Source organism: Barbus barbus (assembly GCF_936440315.1).
Source record: "Barbus barbus genome assembly, chromosome: 15".
Taxonomy (NCBI): Eukaryota; Metazoa; Chordata; class Actinopteri; order Cypriniformes; family Cyprinidae; genus Barbus; species Barbus barbus.
Genome location: NC_136743.1, coordinates 13,243,346 through 13,269,909, shown reverse-complemented (window position 1 = coordinate 13,269,909; position 26,564 = coordinate 13,243,346). Strand labels below are relative to the sequence as shown.

General features: G+C 36.5%; 1 protein-coding gene across 1 annotated transcript; it reads right to left on the bottom strand.

Moving 5' to 3' along the window:
• Positions 1-985: 985 nt before the first annotated feature.
• LOC306881173 (uncharacterized protein) lies at positions 986-17,241 on the bottom strand. The gene is made up of 10 exons (XM_079435104.1): positions 16,645-17,241; positions 13,746-14,571; positions 9,419-9,892; positions 8,671-8,819; positions 8,307-8,523; positions 7,154-7,313; positions 6,964-7,055; positions 3,585-4,257; positions 3,361-3,475; positions 986-2,638 (listed from the first exon to the last, which is right to left on the bottom strand). Exons 2-10 carry the CDS (start codon positions 14,527-14,529, stop codon positions 2,552-2,554), a joined length of 2,751 nt encoding a protein of 916 aa, XP_079291230.1. The 5' UTR covers positions 14,530-14,571; positions 16,645-17,241; the 3' UTR covers positions 986-2,551.
• Between the last annotated feature and the right edge of the window lie 9,323 nt (positions 17,242-26,564).

The window sequence follows — 26,564 nt, the reverse complement described above, 5'->3', positions numbered from 1 at the left end:
ATTTTTGGTATAAAAGAAAAATCAATAATTTTGTCCCATACAATGTATTTTTGGCTATTGCTACAAATATACCCCAGCGACTTAAGACTGGTTTTGTGGTCCAGGGTCACATATCATTAAAATCAGTAATATACTTAGACTAACATACCTAATTCTGAAAGTACTTTAAGGGATATTTCACTAAAAACTAAAAAATATGTTGGAATTTACTATTTTTTTTTCGTCATTGAAACAAAAAATATATATCTCAATAGCCACCAAAACGGTTTTGTTACATTCTTTAAAATGTCTTTTCTTGTGTTCTGCAGAAAACAGTCACTCATATTTGGAACGACGTGAGGATGAGTAAATGACAGAAATGTTATTTTTGGGTGAACTGCTTCTTTAAGAAAATTCTAACACTTTACCTGTCAATCCAGCTGTGCCAAATAAACAGACACTGTTCTTTTAGTGAATGCATGTATTTTGCTGTCCTTCACACGCAGATGCTTAGATGTGTTGGACACTAATGACAAACTCAGAGCTGCCACTAGCACCTGATCATATGGTGTTAAATAGGCTGAATCCATTATGTTTGACAGGCCAGCTTTAAGCTCATAGCAAAATCCCTTTTGAAGTCAATTAACAAGATTTACATATTCAACTTTTGATGAGGATTTATCCACAGATGAGACAAATTGTTAAACTACCACTTTGGTAATTGAAATGAAGCTGAAATAAAATTCATATTAGATTAAAAAACTAACAATTATTAAAATATCTTCCTTTGTTGTCCGCAGTAAAAAGTAAGTCATACAGATATGGAACAACATGAGGGTAACTGAAATGAAGCTGGAACAAAATATTGATAATAAAAATAATAAATACTAAAATAACACTGCATATTGGTTGCAACTTGACATAAGTGTAGAGTATAATATAAGGATACCTACCTAGCTTGGAAAATAAATTGAAGACAAACTAAATTTTCTGCTTTTTAATTTTTAATAATCTTTTATATATAGACATTTTAATATGTATATAAACAGACATTTCAATCCATTTCCCCACCTGCTCCCCGACACACAGACACTCATTCACAGTCCACTTACATTCACTTCCCATAATAAATTATGTTTCCCTCTAAAGAAAGAGCAAAGCAAATGCACACAGAGAAAGTGGTATATGGTTGACTCGCACAAAATACACCTTCCATATTAAGATCTGATTTTAGGATCTTTATGCTTTTCGTATCAAGCTTCTCGAATCACGTTAATGTACAACCTTCTTTGCTTTAGTTGAAATTGACTACGCAAAACTTATTTTGTACTTATTAAAATAAACTATGATAATACTTAAACATCACACTAGATTGTTGCCTGTCACTGTGACAAAAATGAATATGACAAATCCAACTGCATTCCATGAATTTATTTTTAATGATGAAATTAACATTTTTAACTGCAGCTAAATTTACTTGTCTTTTCATAAACGACTTTCATTAAGCTTTTTGTTTAGAATTTGTCTGAAGATTACAATGTGGACAGATTCATACACTAAAGGCACAATCTAAAAATGCAACACTCTCCACATGGGAGAGATGAAAACATTATTTAATAACTATCCTGCAGTCAACTTTGTGCATTGCTTTTCCCCTCACATGACACCAAATTGGTTAATCATTTTGAGAAAATAAAATACAAACATAACCCATTCCGGTATATAATAATTCTTGTACATTTCATCTTTATCTATTCTGTAACTCCATATAGTTCACATCATAAGACTTTTAATCAACATCCCCATTTATTTCTTAACATATGCATCCATATATCTATCCCCAAAACCTCAATTCTTTTAGGTTTAAAACCAAAGAGCAGCAGTGGTCGTGGTGGCAGCGTCTCAAATACAAATAGCTGTGGCTCATCACCAGACCCCTTCAAACTTGTGTCCACATCCATAAAATATACTATACTATCCTTGCCCCAAAAGACAAACTTAGTTCCTGCTCCTAAATTTGCACCTAAACACACCAAAATAACAGTGAGGACACAAAAGGGGATGTGGGAACACCATCAAAAACTAAAACAAAATGCTGGGGAACATATAATAACAAACCACCCGCTCTTCTCACCCCCAAATATACCAGAAAACAATCACTTTGGACAAAATATAAAAGATTTCAGACGTGCTGTTGATTTTTGTGATGTTCATTGAGAATGAAATGGCCCTTGATCATTGGCTGAGGGAAGTATTGTTTGCTCGATGATGGTGAATAAGCTGTATCATCCAGGCACAGTTAGACTACATATTATTTTGAACTTTGCCCAAAGATGATCTCGCTGTAATTAAAGAATAACAATAACACCCTCCCAGATTCCTTGTGTCAGCCGAAGTTTTGTCCTGAAAACAAGGCCTGTTCACATCCTGTGTACAAACGCACATACAGACGCTCACATACACACACAGACGCATACGTACACCATAGTCTTTCTGAAAACAACGAAACCTCTTGAAACTGTGGATGTCGCACATGCTCTCTGAAGCACACAAACACACTGCATTTATGTCGTCATAAAGGAACCTCCAGCAGCTTTTTGTGTAGGTACTGCTTCACTTCCTCTATCCCGTTCAGCTTCTCCAACTCCAAATAGGGCAACTGCAAGTGAAATACAAGTAAATAAAGCTTTATAAATATTATATAAATATTGTATATGGCAAATAATGCCATAATTTAATGTTACCTTAATGTTATCGTAAAGATTTAACTATTTAGCTAGTTTATTTGATCAAAAATACAGTACAAATGTTCTGTTGTACATTATCACAATTTAAAATATAGCTGTGATCTATTTAAATGCATTTTAAACAGCAACTTATTCCTGTGGTCTTCAGTGTCACACGAGCCTTCAGAAATCATTCTAATATGCATTCAATAATTTGGTGCTCAAGAAATTTTTCTTATTACTTATCCCTTCATATACTATTCAATTTCTTATTAACAGCCTTTATTTGAAAGTTTTTTGTAACATTATTATTGTCTTTACTGTCTCTTTTTGGTCAATTTAATGTCTCCTTGCAGAATAAAAGTATTAATTTCAGAAAAAAAATCTTATTGCTATGTTTTCCCCATGCAAGCTGTTTTTTTAGAAGAACTCAAAATTATAGTTTTAATATGTACATATACATTGACTTAAACTATTAATTTTAGTAGTTTTTTTTTATAGCTGCAATCAGATTAGGTTTGAATGTACTATGGAACTACACCAAATATTGGTGGGTCCCTACTATTTAAAATAAACTAGACAGCATATATGATATCTTAAGCCTGAAGAAATTAAAAATTGAATAAATCAAATTATTGTATTGTACAGTGTTCACCTGTAGTATGATGTAGCCCAATAACTGCAGGTGACGGTCTCTCATTGCCCTGGATCCAACCAGCACGTCAGAATTATGGCAGTAATGCCATTTATCATTTACAGACATAATAACCCTGCATGTAAGGAAGGACAGAAAGAATGGGTTAAAGATAATGAGCAAGACATTCAAGCCCAGATGACATAGATATATATATTTGATTGAATGATTAAGGAAGGACTGACCTCTTCACCTGCTCTCCTGTGGTCCGGTCAGCTTCAGGGTTGTCTGGGTTGTGAAGCTGCAGTGGAGAAGCGGCCACAACACTACCCTCACCACCCTCTGGGTACGAAACACCTTCATAAAATGTAGCGATCTCACAGTCCGGCCCCTGGTTTGCTCCTGTCGCAGCACCTCCTTCATCCTCCAGGATTTTTCCGATGGAGAACTGGAACAGGGAGTCTTGTGGGGCAACTGTGCCTGGAACGGAGGGTCCTGTCTGGGTCAGGCAGTCTGAGGGGCTACTGAGGGTGGAGCTGTCCTGGCTCTCAAGAGAGTGTTCCTTGGCTAGAGTCGAGTAGTAATCTGAAGTGGTGTAATATGGGTTGTAATCCAGCGGGACCGTTCCATTAGGGCCAACCCTCTGAGATCCTCCTGCTGCTGCTGCTGGGAGACGCATGTGAGCAGAGAGGAAGGTAGACTCATCTCCTGCGCGTTTGTCGGCCCCTTCCTCCAGTGATGGGGCAAAGGGAGAGAACTTCTGGAAGTCAGTAGTAAGGGCTGTGACAGAGCTGGAGCCCTCTGGAGATTTGAGGTTCAGTACTACACACGCGGTTGAACCTGCTGCTAATGATGCTGCTGGTGTACCTGTTCTGATGGGAAGGACGCGGCCCGTGCTGTCGATCCACAGCAGGAAATCTGCCATAAGAAGAATGCCACATGAATTTCATAATAATGCAAAAATTTATATGAATAATTGTATGTTAAATTACATCAAAGTTATTTTAAATTGTAATAATATTTCATGATATTACTGTACTTTGTAAGCTTACTTTTACTGGGGTTTTTTTATCCTGAGCAAATAAATGCAGACTGAGCATTAGACACTTAAGTGTAATTACACCTATTTTCTTAAAAAAATTTAATACTTTTAAAATCAATAGTTTGTCAACACAGTCAACATATACATTCATGGCCAAAAATATCGGCACCCTTGGTAAATACGATCAAAGAAGGCTGTGAAAATTTATCTGCATTGTTAATCCTTTTGATCTTTTATTAAAAAAATTCTCAAAAATCTAACCTTTCATTGGATAATAAGAATTTTAAATGGGGGGGAAATATCATTATGAAATAAATGTTTTTCTCTAATACACATTGGCCACAATTAACGGCACCCTTTTATTCAATACTTTTTAAAACCTCTATTTGCCAGTTTAACAGCTCTCAACTTTCTCCTATAATGCCTGATGAGGTTAGAGAACACCTGACAAGAGATCAGAGACCATTCCTTCATCCAGAATCTATCTCTCCAGACCCTTCAGATTCCAGCTCCATGTTGGTGCTTCTTCTCTTCAGTTCATCTCACTCATTTTCTACAGGGTTCAGGTCAGAGGACTGGAATGACCATAGCAGAAGCTTGGTTTTGTGCTCAGTGACCCATTTTTGTGTTTGGATTATCGTACAGTTGGAAGATCCAAGCATGTCCCATTATAAGATTTCTAACAGAGTCAGTCACGTATTGATTTTTTATCTGTTGGTATTTGATAGAATCCATGATGCCATGTGTCTAAACAAGATGTCCAGGACCTCCAGCAGAAATATAGGCCCACAACATCAAAAATACAGAAGTATATTTCATTGTACACATGGGGTACTTTTTATCCCTGTGTTCACCAAACCCATCTTGAGTGTTTGCTGCTAAAAAGCGTATTTCATCTGACCATAGAAGCCAGTCCCATTTGAAGTTCCGGTCGTGTCTGATAACTGAATATGCTGGAGTTTGTTTTTGGATGAGCTAGGAGAATTTTTCTTGAAACTCTCCCAAACAACATGTGGTGATGTAGGGGCTGTTTGACAAATGTTTTTTAAGGTTTTCTCACCCCGAGACTCAACTATTTTCTGCAATTCTCCAGCTGTGGTCCTTGGAGTCACTTTAGCCTCTCAAACTCTCCTCCTCACCGTGCATTAGGACGATATAGACACATGCCCTCTTCCAGGCAGTTTCGTAGCATTTTATGTTGATTGGAAATCCTAAATTATTGCCCTGATGGTGGAAATGGGAATTTTTGGGAAATGGGAAACTCTTTTCTTAAAGCCACTTCACTAATTTGTGAAGCTCAATTATCTTTTGCTGCACATCAGAAATATATTCTTTGGTTTTTCTCATTGTGATGGATGATTAAGGGAATTTGTTTTCCCTCCTATTTATATTTCTGTGAAACAAGAAGCCATGGCTGCATAATTTCATGTTCATAAATCACCCTGGAGTGCTCAAAATTGTGAATACGAATGGGAATATACATCGGAGATATTTTAATCATAAGAATTTCTAGGGGTGCCAATAATTGTGTCCAACGTGTATGAGAGAAAAACATTTATTTCATAATGATATTTATGATAAAGGTTAGATTTTTGTGATTTTTTTTAAATGAAAGATCAAAAGGATTAACAATGCAGATTAATTTTCACAGCCTTCTTTGATCATATTTACCAAGGGTGCCGATATTTTTGGCCATGACTGTATAGACATATATAACATAGCATACAGCTATATAAATACTACCATAAGACAAAACTACACATGAATTTCTTAATAGCACCAAAATTAATATTATTAATAATTATAATACTACACAACAAAAATTAAGTATACTTAAATTCATGCATACAGCCACAGCCAATATTTGGCTTTTAAAAACAACAATTTATCAGCATCGGCCATTATATTTTTCTGTTTGGTTGTTAAGTGTTGGAAGTGGGATTCTGATTTATTTTTGGGGCTTTAGTTTACTTTGGGACTTTGATTTGTTTCAAATTATTAGGGTGATTTTCTAATTATAAACATTGTTACAAAAAAATTCTATTAAATTGTTATTTTGAGTTTTCTATTCACCATGGAATTGTGGAAAAATGTATCACGATTTCCACAAAAACATTAAGCAGCACAACAACTCTTTTCAACACTGATAATGAAAAAAAAAAAGTTTCTTGAGCACCAAATTAGTGTATTAGAATGATTTCTGAAGGATCCTGTGACACTGAAGACTAGAGTAATGGCTGCTCAAAATTCAGCTTTGCAACACAGGAATAAATAAAAATGTTTAAAACAGAAAACAGTTATTTTGAATGAATTTCTTAATCGCACCAAAATTAATATTAATAATAATTATAACACTACACAATAAAAATTAATAATACTTAAATTCATGCATACCGCCACAACCAATATTTGTCTTTTTTTTTTTTTATTATCAGCATCGGCCATTACATTTTTCTGTTATTTCTGCATATCATAGATAGACCTATATTGGCTTGGCCATTGGCCACCCTGCTCTCCCGCCATCCAAATATCTATATCAGTTGACTTCTACACAAATGCATGGATTACAACAAGAAAATGACCTGTGTAATATCCTGGTGCGAGAACTTCATCTTGTTTGTATCCGTGCTCACCAACAAGCTGCCGGAGTGCCTCTGCAACCAGACCTTTATAACTGCAATACAAACACTCTGAGCTCACTGCTACCTGGACAAATTGATGCAACATCTCTTTTGGATTTCAGGATACTGGCAGACTTCTAAAGTCACTAACCTGTATTTGCGGTTCACCTCATCTGCAGTTAAAGCGTGGTCGAACATGAGCACTTTGTGGGTATCCTGAAGGCGAGGTCCAGTGTAGTCCCTGTATTCCAGCTCGACGGCTGCATCCAGTAGTGAAAGGTATCGACGTACAATCAGGGCATACGGGCTGTCTACAAACAAGAGACAAAGGAAAAAGTGACAGTAAACACTTTTACACTGTTACAAAAAAATTCTAATAAATTCTGTTATTTTGAGCTTTCTATTCACCAAAGAATTGTGAAAAAAAGTATCACGATTTCCACAAAAATATTAAGCAGCACAACTGTTTTCTAGAAGACTAGAGTAATGGCTGCTCAAAATTCAGCTTTGCATCACAGGAATAAAATACATTTTTTAAAACAGAAAACAGTAATTTTAAAACGCAATAATATTTCGGAATATTGCTGTTTTTCTACTGAATTTATAATGAAATAAATGCAGACTTGGTAAGCATGAGAGACATCTAAAAATTACATACATTAAAAAAAACAAAAAAACTTTTCATAGTCTATTGAAAGAAACTTCTAAAATTTTTATAAAAATTTAAACAATCCTTTGTTCTGTAAGGTGAAAAAAATTCATTGCAATTTAGTTAATCATTTGTAAAGTATTTATACATTATGACATTGCTATATATACATTGCTCTACTGAATTTAATAATAGGAAACATGACCTAGACATTCCTTCATCCTTTTTGTTATTCAGTTTCATTTTTTTCATGTGGGTCTTTGTATCAAAAGGCAGTAAAATACAGTATTTATTTATATTATAATAAACAAAGTATAAATAAATACTGTTAAAGAATTGCAATGAATGTTAAGTAATGAAATAAATCAACCAGCAGAGGTCACTATTACTATCTGTCACCTGTAATGTGTTTGCAAGAGTGTGTACTGGTCTAATTCGGTTTTAGTGTTTACTTGTGTGTGACCAGGATATTATAAATAAGTTTTATTAAACATTAAAAAAAAAACATGGAGCCTTGAACCATTTGAGCAAATAAGGATATTTAAAGGCTGACTATTTTATCTTTTCAAGAGACGAGCACTAGTCTTCTTAGCACTCCACAAACATGCCAGTTAGCTTTCAAACAAGCATTCAGTAATGCCAAACTCCAACTCACTGGTGACATTACTGATGAACGATGGAGAGAAGACACGGTGAAGAACAAGCCCAGGAAAATGGCCCAGCTGAAACAAAGACATGAGGATGTTTACGGTGGCCAGTGGAGAACTCAGAGCCTTTAGTTCAAGCACCATCTCCAGCTTGGAGAAAAACTGAGCTCCATTAGCCGGCCGATAACTCATGCGACTGAACGGGAAAACAAGCTTCTGGATCACCTAGACAGAGAAAATGTTGAAAGGGGAAAAGTTCAATGCAATACATTGGTCATTTGGTTTTTATCAGCATTATATAATATGGAAAATTAAAATGTAATAACTCTTTAAAATAACTCTTTAGTACCAAAACTGAACAAGTTCTCTAACCTTGCTGTCCAAGTATTCACCCTTCTTGACCAAGAAGTCAGCGATAGTGTCTAGCAAGCGTGTTTCTCTGAGGCGATGGCGAGCGATGTATTTGGCGATGAGGGCCATGGTGTAAGGCGTAATGCTATCAACCTTTTTAGGCAACTCCTCTAAAAAAAGATAAAAAAGGGTTTCAAGTTAGCCTCATTCCTCATCCCCCATTCAGTTCGTGGCAACAGGAAACTGTATAATGTGTAACTGTTTGTTTATCAGAAGTTATATGTTTGATTATTTGTTGATCATTTAGCTTCTCAAATGTTTTTTTATTTTATTTTTTATTGTCGGTTTATAGAGGATTTTTAAACATACATTTTCACAGATCAAACAAAAGGGTAGCGTTGTGTGATGAGTACAAAATTATGTATTAAAAACACTCAATTTAAAACAGTTATTTTAAATTGTAATAATATTTCACAATATCACTTTTAACTGTATTTTTAAATCAAATGCATCCTTGGTGAGCATAAGAGACTTCTTTCTAAACCATTAAAAATCAACCCCGGGGCTTTAAAAATGTGCTGTATCTGTAAAATACAGGGTTTAAACATATATAAAGTAAATAATTACAGTAAACAAGTTAAAGTAAATAATTCAGCAAGTTTCAATTTTGGCTAATCTGTTCCTATACATTTCCTTTTCAGACAGAATTACTTAATTCTAGTCAAATTGTCTCTAAGTTTTGAACAAGACAAATGTGTCATTAACTCACCTGCAAGGCTGCTCACAAACTTCTCCTGCCTGTTCTGGTAGAAGAGGTGAGAGCTGAAGATAAGCTCAAGGCTCTTGTTGCTAGCCTCCCTGGAACATGCTGACAGCATCTCATCCAACAGAGCCATCTCATGGTCCCTGACGCTGCTAACACTTGCCAGTGTGTGTTTCACCAGCCGCAGGATCTTCCGGTTCACCACCAGCTGCTCAGGGGAAACTCCATCCGCCGTCCGCAACGCTCTCCATTTAGTGCGGTAGTAGGAGAGCAGGAGGAAGAGCGTCTGGGGATGGCGCTCCCGCTCAATGTTCTTCTCTAGCCCGGCGAGACATGATTCAATCAAGGGATGCTGGCTGGACGGATGAAGCTTCATGCTGCTGCTGAAAACCATCGAAATGTCCTTTTGGTTAAACTGGGACAGGCGAGCCTGGGACTCTTCCTCCAGAATCTGCACGATCTGAGCGTCACTGGGCAGCCCTGAGTGAGACGGAGAACACAAAGGATAAATACAACAATACATGTTTTTATATTAAAATATTATGTCAAAAAACTATAGATTGCAACTGGGTCGTTGACATGGCATCTCAAGCAGTGGCAACAGTGTCACATGCTATACTTCACCTAAAATTATTACAAACAATTCTCTCTTTTTTTGTAAGTAAATGATTGTAAAAATATTAATTATTAACTTATTATTTATTAATTATTATTATTATTAATAAATACTTTTTACAAATATTTTATAAGTAGGGTTTCAAGCACGCAGTGCTGAAACCCTATTGTATTTGTTTGTCTTCTTGTCAGATACAAAGGCTCGTCCCAATCAGCCTAACGTCATTTTCAGACATTTTTGGCAATAGCTCGTAAACCATTTGTAATAGACTCAAAATCTTCACATCGTTGCGACCCTTGGGTTAGCACAAACAAAAGTGTATATGCACTTTAAAAACCCTGTATTTTTGCTCTACGATGCACCGTTTTCCCGTAAAATTGACCTATATACCAAACCTACTTTTGCAAACTAGTCCTAGGTTTTTCGCCCAATCGGAACCAAACCACTGCAGAATTATAAAAAAAAGTTGAAATTTCGATTTTCGTGCGAAACGGTACACCAATTAAAATATGCTAACGTTAGCCAAATGTTATTTTAAGTATAACTCTGGAACGGAATGAGATCTCTTCACCAAACTCGGTACACATAGGTACAAGCTCAATCTTTGGTCAAATAAAAATAATTGCGGAGATCTGCCACTTGGGGGCGATAAACGACGGAAAAAAACATATAAATGGCTATAACCAGGCAACCGTTGGTCTGATCGACTTGAAAATTTTCTCTCCGCTTACTAGCTTGTACTTATTTGAACAATGACTGAGACTTGGTGTTACGAGCACTTCCTCTGTCTGATTACCTCTTCAAGATTAATCGCTTTTTGTATTCCCCAATTATAAGTCGCTTTGGATAAAAGCGTCTGCCAAATGACTAAATGTAAAATTGGTATGCAGTGTCTTCGTCCGAAGGGGCACAATCATCTATGAGGACATTGGTGTATCTAAACAAACATGGCCGCCATTGGCCAAACAAGTTTAAGCACCTATTAAACAAGATTAATGGAGTTCGATCGGAACAAGACTCGGTGGGCATGTTCGACTCATGGCCCTAAAGGGCTGTAAGAATTTTGAAAGAAATCGGCCACTAGTTGGCGCTAACGAGTTTTTTGGCTCTGTAATCACAGTGTTTTACATATCCACACAATATGCACATCATTTGATAGATCTCCTCACAATGAGCAACTTTGCCTCTAGAACCATTGCTGTCAATCAAATCGTTCATTAATTATTTACAAATATGTTAAAAACCTACTTTTGCAAACTTGTCCCTGGTTTTTCGCTCAATCTCGATCAAACCACTGCAGTAATAATCTCTGGACTCTCTAGATCAATAATTATCGAAAAAATTTGAATTTTGTCCTTTGGTTAGCTATAATTGGCTCATTTAAAAAGGGGGCGTGGCCACATATACCCAAAAGCCTATAAAACCGAAACAAAAACTTGAAACTTTACGAAAGTTGGTGAAAACGTGTCAGATGACTGTTAAAAAGCATGAAAAGTTTCATGGAGATCGGACCATAGGTGGCCCTATAAAAGTTAAAAAGGCCAGAATTTCTATAGTAAATGACCTCCAATTGCAATAAAATGTTCATATATTAATTTATACTCTATATCTTCATATAATATGATAGATCTCCTCATTCTGAACAACTTTGCCTCTAGGATCACTGCTGTCAATCCAACTGGTCTTTAAATATTTGAGATTATTTTAAAAAACAAATGTTAACAAATCTTAGTTTTTTAACCCAAAATCAATCAAATCAGTGCAGTACTATTCTCTAGACTCTCTCGGTCAATAATTATAAAAAAAAAAAAGTTGAACATTTGCATTTGGACAACCATAAAATGGTCATTTTATAAAATGTTCTTTACATAGTGTACCCAAAGAACTAAAATCCTAAAAGAAAGCCCTCAACTTCTCTCAATGATGCATAATTTCATTCTAAACAAGCATGCAAAATTTAAGAGAGATTGGGCAAAAAATAACACTTTAATAGTTATAAAGCTTAAAACACAGTGTTGTATGATAAATTCCAATTTATAACCACTAGATGGCAGCATAAGACCACTAATAGGTTTAATAAACACTAAAACAGTACTGTTAATAGGTTTTCTTATGCAGATATTATAAAATCACTGTTATAACATTTAAAATCACTTTTAATTAAAGTTTAACATTGTGTTCATATAGATATGACAGTTTTTACAATTTTGCCATATTATGATCACAGAGAAACCTGAAAATGACAAACTCTTAAAATCTGAAGACTTGCAATAAGTTTTGTGTCACCTATCACTTGTTTCAAATATCTATATCTGCAACACAAAACATTATTTGTTTGCACTATGGAACTTTTTTTCACTCAATTTATTCTTGAGAATTTTTTTTTCTATATACATTGTGTCCATGCTTTCTCTCTCTCTCTCTCTCTTTTAATTTTTAATATAAATGATTATTTTAGTTATTATTATTAAAATGATATATTTCATAACCTAGTTAAAGGGATCATATGATGCTATTTTAAAAGATCATTATTTTGTGTATTTGGTGTAACAGAATATGTTGACATGCTTTAATGTTCAAAAAACACATAATTTTTCAAATACTGTACATTATTGTAGTTCCTCTATGCCCCGCCTCTCTAAAACACGTCGCTTTCTACAAAACCCATCCTTCCGACAAGTGCAGTCTGCTCTAATTGGCCAACTGACTTAACTGCACTGGCATAGTGATTGGCTGAACACCACAAACATGCATCGGAAATGTAACGGCCCTTTCCATAATCTCGAGCTTCAGCTTTCAAGTTAGTTTTATCAGTTCAAGCCCGAGAGAGGAACAGAGTCGCGTGACAGACACAGTGATGATGCTCGTATGTATTTGCAGTACACAAGCCGCGGTTCAGACGATTTCTGACAGGCTGTACACTCCTGTTCCTGGGACCCTGTTCCCCTCACACACACACAAATGACGCGTTACGCGCAAAACTCCGCATTTGAACAGTCAATAGCAAAAACTTAAACTAATAACAAAACATACAGTCACTGATTCAGAAGCGCCAGATTGTCATAGCAAAGTAGGAATTGACCCTTTTTTTTCTTTAAATCCTTCGTGCATAGCCAGCCTTATGCTCTACTTACTAGGTTCACGAAACTGTCATCCATAAAAAGCCCTGCACAAATTCGAACATTTGGGTTGTGCTGTTGTGTTGTAAACAAATCTTAACCAATGATTCCTAAATGCATCTACTTTCAGAAGGCCAAATAAAGTGCTTTTGCTTCCGCATAGAAACACACAGCGTTTCCCTGACATCGCTGCATCAACACTACTGCGGTTACTGAAACCACGCCTTCTTTCATTGCGTGAACATTTGGGCGGCATTACGCAAATATTTCCACATCGTGATGTAGACGTGGGGGCGTGCTTGAATGAGGCGTTTTAGGGGGGTGTGGATGAGTCTTAACTTTTATAAAGAATATCTCTTTGGGTTTGACACTTTAGTCTTTGCAACTTTAGGGATCTCATCTATGCACAGCTTGTAACACTCCAAAGAGAAAGGAAAACTTGAAATTGCATCATATGACCCCTTTAAATGAAAGTAAGGAAAACTGACCCTTTGATGAAATGGTCATGTTTACTGTCAATGTCATTTGCATAAAGTACAAAACACTACATAAGTACACTACATTCACTTTAGCTATTGAACTAAATGTGACGACTCACCAAGAGCAGCTACAGCATAAAGGCAGTTAACAATGCTGAAGTTGTCAAACTTGGAGCAGTCATTGACAATGGCATCACAGAGCGTCTGAAAATCCTGATTATCCAGAATCTGTCGTATGGCGCTCTCCCCCGAACCTCCGGCAGAGGACGTAGGTAAGGCCCCGTCACCCGCTCCTCCGCCGCCACCTGATCCGCTCCCACCTGCCTGACCTCCAGCCTGCTGCAGCACCAGGAGCTGACCGATCTTCTGTAGGGCAATGGGGTAATGATTGTGTGAGATCTTCCCTGGATTCTGGGTGACCCAGCGCAGAACTTCATCCACGGTGCGTGAGCGATCGATCAGCCGCTTCATGGTGAAGAAGGTATCGTAACTCATCTTCTCGTGGATGAAGTTCCAGGTTTTCTTCTTGCCGTGGTGCAAATGCGCATGGGGCTGGTAGTGTGGAGGGGGGAGGGGGGTGACTTGAGGGTGTGTGTGGTAGTGCTGGTGAGTCTGGTAGTGGGGCCGGTGGGCATCTAGACGGGCTTGATAAACAGGTGGGTAGTTCTGAGGCTGATGAACATGGGGGTGATGAGGCGGGAGCGGATGATGGTGGTTCTCCAGCATGGGCGGCCCTCCTCCCATCAGGCCGATGCGACGACCTGGCTTGCCCCCACCACCGCTGTACATACGTGTGGTGTACATACTAGTGAGAGCACCTAAACTCAGTAGGCGAGAACTCTGGTGGGGCGAGGAGAATCTCCTGCAAGTTAAGAGGCCAAAGCATACAGGCAGCCCCAGCATGGTATATAGGGTGGTCCAACAGTGAAGTTCAAAAGAACACTCCTACAAACAGAAAGCACATCTTTAACGGAGTACACTTCAGAGTACAATTTTTTTTCAGTCTTTATCCAACAGTTTTTAGTGCTAAACCACAATGAGATGCAACATTATGGTTCAGCGCTTATAGAAACTCATCTCCACACTAATGAATCAGGCAGGAGGTGCTCCAGAAATAGACAGTAACTTGAGAATTGTCAGGCTGATTTGCCCTTGCCATCAGGGGCTGAGCGGAGGAGAGGATATCCCATCCTCATATCTGAATCAGACCTCATTTATGAATTAGGATGGTTTTCATAACACAACAATAAAATGATCCTGATTCTAAGGCTGATCCAGATATAAAACTTTAAAAACAGCTATCCAGACAAGGATGTACACTAAAGTTTGGGGTCAGTAAGATTTTTAAAAGAAATTAGTACTTTTATTCAACAAGGATGCTTTAAATTCATCCAAAGTGACTGTAAAGGCTTTTACACATTGTTAAAAATATATATTTCTAATACATGCTGTTCTTTTGAACTTTCTGTTCATTGAAGAATCCTGAAAAATGTAGCATGGTTTTCACAAAAAAAGCAGCAAACCTGTCTTAAACATTAATAATAATAATAAAAAAATCTTCAGCACTAAATCAGCATATTAGAAGGATTTCAGAAGGATCATGTGACACTGAAAACTGTAATGACCGTAATGGCTCCGAAAAATTCAGCTTTGTCATCACAGAAATAGAAACATAAAACAGTTATTTTAAATTGTAATATTTCACAATATTTCTGTTCATACTTGTTTAAATGCAGCCTTGGTGAATACAACTTAAGAGGCTTTTTTCAAAAACATAAATATTACCGACCCCAAACTTCGGAACAGAATAATCACGTTCAGGATTGAAGGGACCAAATATGAAAAAAAGCTTTTCAAACAAGCACTAATCCAAATATTGTATATTGAATATTGTATTATGAGTCTGACTGCTGTAAACAGAGACTGGCATTACAAGTGCATCTGCTGTCAGTGCCTCATGTTGGTGCTTCAATGGTTGGACTAGTCACTATGGAAACACTGATCCTATGACCACATCATCAGTTAGCCAATCGAGCGGTCGTCTCAGAGCACAACATTCTTAGACTATTTTAATGCTGTTTCCACAACATTTGCCCCCTTCAATGAAAACACCGTAATCATTTATTCACCCTCATGTTGTTTCAAACTCAAAAAAGGAGATATTTACAGCATTTTGTCCAAGCTGCTCTTTTCCATTCAAGGAACTCTGTTGTGGTTAGTTTAGATTTAGTTTATTGATTTATATAGCACGTGTGACAATGGTCAAGTAAAATTTTCAACTTTGCAACCTTAACTTTACCGTATGTCTTCAGACTTGGAATATAGTCATATAAACAACTTTAATGATGCTTTTTGGTCAAAAATAGTAGCTTTCCACAAAAACATTGAGCAGCATATCTATTTTTAACATTGATAAATGCAGATATATTTCCTGAGCATCAAATCAGCATATCAGAATTATTTCTGAAGGATCACACAACACTAAAACTGGAGTAATGGCTGCTGAAAATCACAGGAATAATTCAATTTTAAGATATATTAAAAGTTAATTTCAATTGTAAGTTGCTCTTTTCCATACAGTGACCTCAATGGTGACCTCACAGCTGTCAAGAACGAATTTCACGGATAACAACAATTTATGAGCCAACAAAAAAGCTTTTTTATATCTTCAGACTTGGAATACAGTCATATGAACTACTTTAATGATGTTTTTGTCATCATTTTCCTCATTCGCTAATCTTCGTGTTACACAGAAGAAAAAGTCAATCAGGTTGGGAACGACATGAGGAGGAGTAAATGATGAAGGATATTTAATTCAAGGAGAACTGTTCCTTTAACTCAAACGTCTAGCATTCTCTTTAGCACTTGTTAATAGTTTTATCGTACCTGTACAGTGACAGTAAAAAGCTTGAATTGTCTTAGTAAATGCACCACTATAAAACAGATTAGGTCTAAACTGTTTCCCTTACAACATTACCATAAGACCTGGCGTGATAATGTCATTAAAAGCAGGCTTACATGTTTATCTCAGAGGATGGATGTGCAGGGTCAGGAGGAGGAGTACCAACGCAGGAACTGGTGGCATTGGCAAGATTATTGTTCTCGATTCAAATCATTCGACGGCTAACTGTGCTGCACAGCCGCGTGGATTCACAAACTGATTTTTAATGAAGGCTTTAACGGGACTGACATGTTGTAAAAGCAGGATTTATGGAGCATCTGCTGAGGCCCCGGAAGAGGAGCAGAGCTAACAAACTGCTACACCGATGAGGATTTCACAGTATCCGCGTCACGAAACGGCGAGAGTTTGATTAAAATATGGCTAATATAGTGCGTGAATTTGGTGCGATCCGGAAGGACATGGCTTGATCAACATGCGCGACTCTTTCCCAGCAGCTAAAGTCAGTGATTATCAGTGTAGGTGAAGGTAAAGCTGCCTGAGCGGAACTGTTTGTCTCTATGATCTCGATACAGATCCACCCACGAGACTCGTGTCCTGTCGCCGCAGCGGACTCGTCTGTCAGGGCCTGTAACCTCGGGAAGCCCAGCCTTCCGTTACACTCCCCTTGCACTCCGCCAGTGGTCATCCGCCGCCCCGGTGATCGCCATGTTCCCGGAAGTCAACAGAGGCAGTCCGGAAACACGTGCTTGTCGGGTGGTGAGATATATTTTCCCCTCTGTCATAATATTAGTTTTTCTGGTTTAAAATAATAAAATAAATAAAAAATTACAAAATATCGTATACAAATTATTCAATATTCTCCTTTTCCTTATATTTTAATTCAGATAACAACAACATTGTACTATGTAAATCTGTGTGTGTGTGTGTGTGTGAGATAATCTGATTAGTGGCTTGTTTTTATTGGTGAAAATAATTTATAAGAGCTGCAAGAATCTATATATATATATATATATATATATATATATATATTTTTTTTTTTTTTTTTTTTTTTTTTTTTTTCAGATTCACTGCTAATATGTTTGCTTCCTTTTAGTATTTCACTGCTGATTTTGCTCAAATAATCAGGTTCAAAGATCATGTTTCTTCATATTTGTTATTTCCACACATTGTCACACTTTTCAAACTTTAGAGAATGGAGAACGGTATCATATTTTGAATTAATATTCAAAATATGATACCTTTCTCCATTCTCTAAAGTTTGCCATTCTCAAGTAAATGCAAGGATTAATTTTATTTTAATGTGCATTATAAGATTATTTGTACAGACAGGGCATGATCGAAACAAATGGTCATCATCATAATACTGATTTTCATATTTATATATCGCCTTCATTTCAAAGAGTACAAGTAAATCTAATTTAACCCCAGAAAATTGATTTGTTTGATTTGAACTCAAAAACATTGACAAGTTAAATATTAATCTTTACTAGATCTATGTCATCCCCTTGAACTATTCTTGTTGTCCACATTAAGAGATTATAAATGGCTAAATGGTAGAATAAATGCTTAATTATAGTTATTTAACACCGCAACTAATTAAAGAAATAAACCTAGTAGTTAATAAATAGGGTATAGGTATGCTTATGACACTGTAACCTCGTTTGTTTTGTTTTTTACTTTGAATGAACTTCTTGATCGCACTACTTAATTTCAGTGGTCCTTCAGTTTGAATAATTGTTTAATATTTCATGTAACTTCTCAGTTAATTTGAACATGAAAACAAGGTATGCCTAATGCTAACAGTTTGAAAAAATGTTGCTTAAAGTAGCTTTAAATTAAGTTTCATATGACATTGTCATATATATCGCATGACAATGACATTTTCTTGCTTTGACCTTCAAGTCCCTTAATGTAATTTGTGTTACCTACATAAATTAAACCATTAAATATAACATCACATTGCAGGACATAAAATTAGACCTCTAACAATGAAATGAAAACAGCAAAACACACCTTTTACACATCTTTTTCAAGATTTTTCTGGACCTCTTGGTTGTAAGGCAAATTCAGTAGGGGTGCCAAAAGTGGGGAAGTCGTGGCCTAATGGTTAGAGAATTGGACTCGTAATCGAAAGGTTGCGGGTTCGAGTCCCCGGCTGGCAGGGATTGTAGGTGGGATTGTAGGTGGGGGGAGTGAATGCGCTCTCTCCACCCTCAATACCACGACTGAGGTGCCCTTGAGCAAGGCACTGAACCCCCAACTGCTCCCCGGGCGCCGCAGCATGGCTGCCCACTGCTCCGGGTGTGTGTTCACGGTGTGTGTGTGTGTGTGTGTGTGTGTGTGCATTTGTTCACTACTCACTGCTGTGTGTGTGCACTTGGATGGGTTAAACACAGAGCACCAATTTCGAGTATGGGTCACCATACTTGACAATACGTCACGACACGACACACAAAAATCACAATTTGTAGATATTTTTATTGTTGGAAACTTTGAGGACAATTTTACAATGTTTTCTATTAATAATATTTAAACATGTTTAAAACTTTTGAAAGAACTATTAATTTGACATTATTTAACACTAAGGACACAATAATAATAATACTACAAGTAAGGCTACTGTAATATTTCCACATTTCTCTCAAAATTACCTGATGACAGTGAAACATACTGAGAAAATTTGTAACCGAGCAAAAATACACAATAATCTTCATCATGAAATTCTACATGTTTTAAAATTTATATTTTAACATTCTTTCACCTCAAAAAAAGCTTGATCTGAGAAGTACATTTTTCATATTTTTCTAGCCCCCTATGAACACTCGGGACAAATATCTCAAGTGTTCCAGGCCAGGCTGACCTCATAGCAATCACAGAGAATCATCACGTCAAGAAGAATACAACAGTTTATAGCCACCCTTCCCCTCCCTTGTTACTGGCAAAGCTGATTTGGTTTTTGATTACTTCCGCTTGTTACTCAACTCATGGGTTATTCTTATAATCAGACAGACGTCTAGCTGCCTTGTCCATATGAATCCATTGCAACACACTAACTAACTTTGGTTCCAGTGTTAAAGCATACAAATGCTAAGCCTGCAAGAAAGAAAGAAATGTTGGTTATGATTAATTTAAAATTATTAATATAAAAAATTCCTTCACAATCCCCCTTCTGATCATTTCTCTTACATGATCATCAACCTTCATTCATCAAATGAATCTGACATGCTTACATCATCCAATTATAGGTCTTGCAATGAATAAAGTAGCAGTCGCTGGTAACACAAGTTTAAAGGGGTCATATGATGTTGCTAAAAAGAACATTATTTTGTGTATTTGGTGTAATACAATGCGTTTACGCCGTTCAAGGTTCAAAAAACACATTATTTTCCACATTTCCACATTCCACATTTCCTACATTATTGTTGCTCCTCTTTGCTCCACCTTTCTGAAACGCGTTGATTTTTACAAAGCTCATCGTTCTGAGAAGCGAGGTGTGCTCTGATTGGCCAGCTATCCAGTGCATTGTGATTGGCCGAATACCTCAAGTGTGTGACGGAAATGTTATGCCCCTTACCATGTTGTGATGCCATGTTACCATGTCCCGGCGTGACAAGACTAAAATAATAAGACCCATTATAAACGAGGCATTTGTTGCATTCAGTGAGGACATAATTTCTGATTATAATGACTCATACAGTCTTTTTACGCATTGCGCCGCACCGCGTAAACATTACCATGTCTGCATTTGTGATCGTAGAAACGCCAAATAAGCACTACTCTACACTGCTCAAAACTCGTGTTTGAATAGTCAGTAGCAAATTCTTTAAATATCGAAACGTACTTACAGGCTGTGAGTCAGAAGCACCAGACTGTCCTTGCGACGTTGGAATTGCCCCACTTTATACACACTCGAATATTTACATTGTACTGTTCTGGAACAGTGTTGTAAATATAACTTAACCACTGATTTCTAGTTGTGTACTCATTTGAAAGCTCAAACAAAGTACTTTCGCTTTCACAACGAAACACACAGTGTCTCCACGACATGGCGCCGGCGGCAGCAACAATACAGCGAGAATAAAAGTTACGCCTTCGATCATTGCGTATAGGTTTGGGCGGTGTTATGCAAATCTTTCCACACCGTGACGTAGAAATGTGGGGGCGTGTTTGAATGAGCCGTTTTAGGAAGTCTTAACTTTTATAAAGAATATCTCTTTGGGTTTGAGACTTTAATCTTTGCAACTTTACAGATCTTATATATGAACAAACAGCTTGTAACACTCCAAAGAGAAAGGAAAACATGAAATCGCATCAAATGACCCCTTTTAAGCAATGGTCAAAACATTACCAAATACAGTGTGAAAGAAATTGTCAATTCTAACAGAGTCTGAAAATCTACCCGAATCTTGACCTCAATCTACCTGACAAAAAAGAACAATAAATTTAGCTAATGTTAACAGTAACAAGACAATATTTCATATTTTTGACACTGAATCAGTTTGACGAAATCCATCATGACGATGATCTCATGTTATACACTCTGCAAATATAGCATTGTTTTATTTCTGCCACAGTAATAACCTCAGTAATGACCAGGATACTTAATCCACTTTATCCATGTCCAATATGTTATTGGGCATATTCTCCCCTGTGGGCCAACTTAATACATTTTACATACAGCTGTTTTGATTGAATTATTTATTTGTCTTAGTGTCCCATCAAACATTATCTCTCATTCTATACAACACCATCATACACTGGCAGTGTTGGGGAGTAACTAGTTACATGTAACGGAATTACGTAATTTAATTACAAAATAAAAGTAATTGTAATCAGTTACAGTTACTGAGAATTAAAAAAAAAATTAAATTACAGTTACAAAGGGGGTTACATCTGATGTTTTTCACACACACTCCCACATACAGATTTAGTTGATTTCTTTCATAAATTGCAGTGACTGCTCTAAAATACGAAACACCAATGTTTCAGGAGTTTAGAACATGCTTATTAACTCTTATTTCCTATATGGGTTTCTGTATAGCTATGCTTCATTTTTTAAAGATTAACTGTTTTTTTCCAAGGCATTGTTAGATTCCAGTGTTTCCTGTCATAGCTATGCAAAATATTTGATTCAAAAAAACAATATCATAGCTAATAAAATATTCCTTGTTATGATTTTAAATATTTAACCTCAGAATGATCTCAAAGTAAGTCTGATTTTGTGGTGGCTGTGCTTCAAAGGGGACATTGATCTTCCACAAGTTGGTGTGATTCTTTAGGGTCTTCACTAATGGTCTGCAACATACTTTGGTTAAAATTCCTCAGTGGTCGTGTAAAACAACTCCCTTTTTACTTTGCTCTGTTCACAGCGACTAATTTTGGGTCATGTCCCTTTAAATGCTAATGAGCTCTGCTCATCCGCCCCTCTCTTCCGTGGAAGAGCAAAGGCCATTTGCAAATAATCATAAAAAATATAAAGTGTCAGACTTAAGGTCATTGCACACGGAGTCCAAAATGTTTACACGTTGAAAAATAAATACGACCTCACGATATGTCAATCACGTTTACACACTGCCTTCAAAATTTTCACCCAACATAAAAAAATTTGGATCGGGTTTGATTTATTCCGTTTTTCGCATCCGTAGCAAGCATTTTGAGAGGTGTTTTGACAGTTCAGAGCCACCGTAAGCGAATGACAAAATCCAGAATGGGATTGTCAAATTCATCCACTGCACTGTATATAGATCCTTGCACACCCAATTCACAGAAATTGGTGGTATTTTTAATATGCGGCTCTAGTATCGCTAGCAAAGCATCAAACTGAGCCACTGACATCCTGAAGTAAACTTTGAATTGCCTGTGATAATCCCGCTGCTCCTTAATAAGGAAGGGGAACTCTCCGTCCTCTCTATATTTTAGGATTGGATGGACCCAATATTTCCTTTCTTTTTCTTGTTTTAAGAAGCGAGAAGACAAAATCACCCTCAGACTCCATTTAGTAGGCTAGTTTCGCAACTGATTAATACGCATCGGACTCAGTGTGCAAGGTTTCTGCACGTGACAAATTTTTAGAATTATGAATATGAAAAAACGCATACGAAGATTTCGGACTCAGTGTGCAATGACCTTTACTTCTTCTGGAGGTGCAGCTGGTGTAGGGTGGTTGTGTCCACACACTGCTAAGATACATTTATATGCAAACGCCATGTAAAAGCATCCAATGTCTACTTTAAAATTTAAATATAATCTTAATTCAAGCGATGAAGGATTTTCGAAAGTGTGATAGTAATCAGTGTTGAGTACTACTGTAAGGTTTACCCTGCCTCTGCTAGTTTACATGTTTGAAAATGATAAACAGTTGAAAATATTAGAAATTTAGAAAAGTAATCAAATGTAATCAGTTACATTACTTTAATAAAGTCATTGAAATGTTACACTACTTATTACATTTTAAGTAGGGTAACTTGTAATCTGTAACCTATTGCATTTCTAAAGTTGGGAGTGGAGTCTAAATTATTAGTGGCATAGAATGGTTAGTGTGACAGGGTTGAGTTCAGACTGAGAGACATAACTTTAAAGTCTGTTTATCAAATATTTAGCTTTTTTTTTAAATATATTTTTAAATGGGTAATGTAAATGGTTTAATTTACAATCCATCTAGAACGGGCATTGCCATTGGTCGCCTGGTAAATGCACGGCTGCGTCATACAGGGTTCCCACTCTAAGCCAAATGTCAAATTCCCTGACTTTTCCCTGACTTTCATTGACTAAAAAGCTGAATTTCCATGACCTATAATGAACAGAAAAACAGGCCGCTGTTGTGCCGAGCACTTTTTTTTATTTTACCCGTTACCTAGCCTAACTAACATAAAGTTCAAACAAATTGCAAGTAATAGCAAAATTAAATATATAGCACAAAGACAGAAATGAAATTCAAGGTAGATACAGAAATAGTAAAAGTAAAAACAGAAGGTGTGACTTTAGCTTTGTGAAATTATGCTACGTGAATGAAACAAACAGCGGACTGAATGAGACGCAATTTCACTCTCTGGTACCTTTATGGAACAGTGATACAGCGTTTCCTTGGTTACCGCTGTAAACCAGCAGCGCTGTGCGTATTAACACTCATTTAATGTGAGGTAAGATGAAAAGGAAACGCCATGTAAACTTTTCTGAAAACAGCCAGTTCCCCTCAGAAACATTCATATAAAATGCAATAGGATTCCTATAATTTGCGCATCGTGAACAGTGATCTTGTTCTGCCTGATATGGTATTTTCTCCTCTTTGCTTCTGTCTTCAGTGTCTCTGGTCTCTGTTAATGGCCGTTTACAGACTAATTATAATAATAACTGAATATTTACATACAAATGGCATTTGGGAAAATGATTGCAGTGCATTTTGTGTGCACGGAACAGAAGCTCTAATTAAAAACAAAAAAATTGCCGGTCTAACGGATGCATGTACTCCACTGTAAAAATTAAATATAGATTAATCATTGTTAAAGCTACAAAGTTACTTGCCAAGATAGGTATTTTTATACTTTTGTATGCATTTGCCCATTCAGGCACAAGAAAGACGCAGAGAGAGACGTCGTGCGTGTCAGAGACGTGGCTGTTTGTGCGAGCTGTTTACACAGAACACAGCGCGCGAGTAGCCTACTGAATGGAGTCGACAAACAAAAATCCCTGATATTCCATGACTTGGACAAAAAAATATATAAATTCCCTGACTTTCAATGTCTGGAATAAACCTTTTAAAATTCCATGATATTCCAGAAATTCCATGACCCGTGGGAATCCTGGCTCCAAGTGTGCGTGATGCTCAGAGGCATAATTCATTTTTATTTTGGCCACAGACACAATGTCGGCGAGTTGCATAATACAGTTTGGTTTTACAAAGTTTGTTGGAGTTTTCCCTCTCTTCCACCTCACTTTCCTTCGCTTTTAAATAGCTAATAAATCGTGCGCATTTTACTTTTACTTTCAATAGCCCAATTCCGTGTCAATTGCTTATCTATAACTTACAACAACAAATTTTCTGCAATAAACATGGGACTTTTATTAACAAGACGAATACACCATATGCTGTAAACCTAATATAAAATAACAAACTTACAAATGTTTAAAAGTAAAAAAAACAAAAAAAAACGCTGTGGAACCAAATGAATAAGAAACAGAACGAATAAGAGCAAAATGAATAAAGCCTGGACTCTGGAGGATCAAACACCTTGATGTAAAATAAAATAAATAAATTACACAATTTAAATAAAGTAAAAATAAGCAAACACTGGGGCTATGGCTGGGCGATTTTTCAGATTTTATGGATTAATTTGATCGACTTTAATGTTTTGCCACAAATGTATTTTTTATAAATCGAGGAATCGCGATTTTGAATAGAAATATTACCAAACGCTAGAAATAGACACTTTGACAATAACAGTAAAGTGAGAACGATCCAACCGCATGTCAGCGCACATGATTAGCCGCTCTCTTGTGATGCTCTCTATGCCATTCACACAGAATGTGCTTTTGTGTTGACAAAGATGCGACGCGGGCAGTGGAATAGGAAAAAATGCAAGAAGATTGGCGTTAAACATGTTTTAATAACTAGAGCGCCTCGTTTTTAGAAAGCCGTTTCATGCACGAGACACTGCAAGAGACGCGAGCGCAACAGTCAAACATGTCCATGTTTACACAGAAAAAACAATGGAAAAGCAGCGTAATCAAATACAAAACCCGTGAAGAACTACTGCTGTATGTCTGATATTTCATGTTTGCATCAGGGTGACAGGCTGAAAACTACTGTTCATTGTTTTACAGAGCATTTACAGTTAATAATAGCACTCTAGGTGTTATACCTTCAGTCATTTTGAATTTGAATTACTTGAGAATTTTTTAAGCATTTTTCTTGTATTATTTCTGAACATATAGGCCTATGCATAAGAAAAGTTTGTACAAGATGTAGTTGTAGTTCATGCATGCTTTCTGCAAAGATATTTAGTGATTTGTTTAACATTTACATCATGATGACAACTTTATGTGTGTGGTGCACTTAGAATATAATTTTCTTTAACTAGAGGTTTAATAAAAAAAAAGTTGCTTGAATCATGTTGTAGTTATATTTTCAAGTTGACTAGTTAAAATTGTAAAAAATCGAGAATTGGTCAAATATTCTATGAATATCTTTTTTTTTTTGCCATATCGTCCAGCCTAGAAACAAATACAAAAAAACCTTCCAATTTTTAATTTCTTTAATTTTTCAATCTTTAATTGTCTATTCTCTAACTGAACTAAAAGATTTTTATTTCTACTATTAAAAATGGCCTCAGCTTAACACCTGTAATACTGTTTATATCCCCCTATCCCCAGGGGACATATATTGCACCTATATTATATGGCCTAAGGTAAACAGCAAACAAATGCATGCGCTGCCACACACAGACACACAGAGCTGAAGGTGTTTATATGCTACACAGCCTTGCTTGGGAGGGTTACGTTGTACTATGGTTTCTTTAGGACAGGGGTCTCAAAACTTGGTCCTGGAGGGCTGGTGTCCTGCAGAATTCAGCTCCAACCCTTATCAAACACACCTGAAACAGCTAATCTAAGCATACTAGAAACTTTCAGGCAGGTGTTTTGAGGCAAGTTGGAGCTAAACTCTGCAGGACACCGGCCTTCTAGGACTGAGTTTGGACACCCTGCTTTAGAACAAGTAACAAGTTCAAGAATGGGAACATGTTGATTTATTTTTAGACTTATGTTGCTTGTTCTTTGTAATATTTTCCACTGGCAGCCCAGAATGTGATTGTTACACTATAATAAAAATGCTGAAAATGTGAAGTTGCACTTCAGCTTATGTGACTTTAGTGAAATTGCTAAACCTAAAGTAAATAAAATAGCCTAATTTGATCCTACAGTGTTCTGCTGCACATGCTTTTAGATCACAAATAATAATGCAAAATCATTATCTTAGAATAGAAAATATGCTGTCTCTCGTGTCACATAAATTATCAATAGTTAAGTATGTGGTTTTGAA

What these genes read in the sequence shown, in the direction of transcription:
- LOC306881173 (XM_079435104.1), bottom strand. Translation starts at nt 14,529, where the DNA reads ATGCTGGGGCTGCCTGTATGCTTTGGCCTCTTAACTTGCAGGAGATTC. An exon ending in ACAGGAGAGCAGGTGAAGAG is followed by an intron (nt 3,476 to 3,584) that starts GTCAGTCCTTCC and finishes CCTTACATGCAG; the next exon opens with GGTTATTATGTCTGTAAATG. An exon ending in TGGGCTACATCATACTACAG is followed by an intron (nt 2,639 to 3,360) that starts GTGAACACTGTA and finishes TTTCACTTGCAG; the next exon opens with TTGCCCTATTTGGAGTTGGA.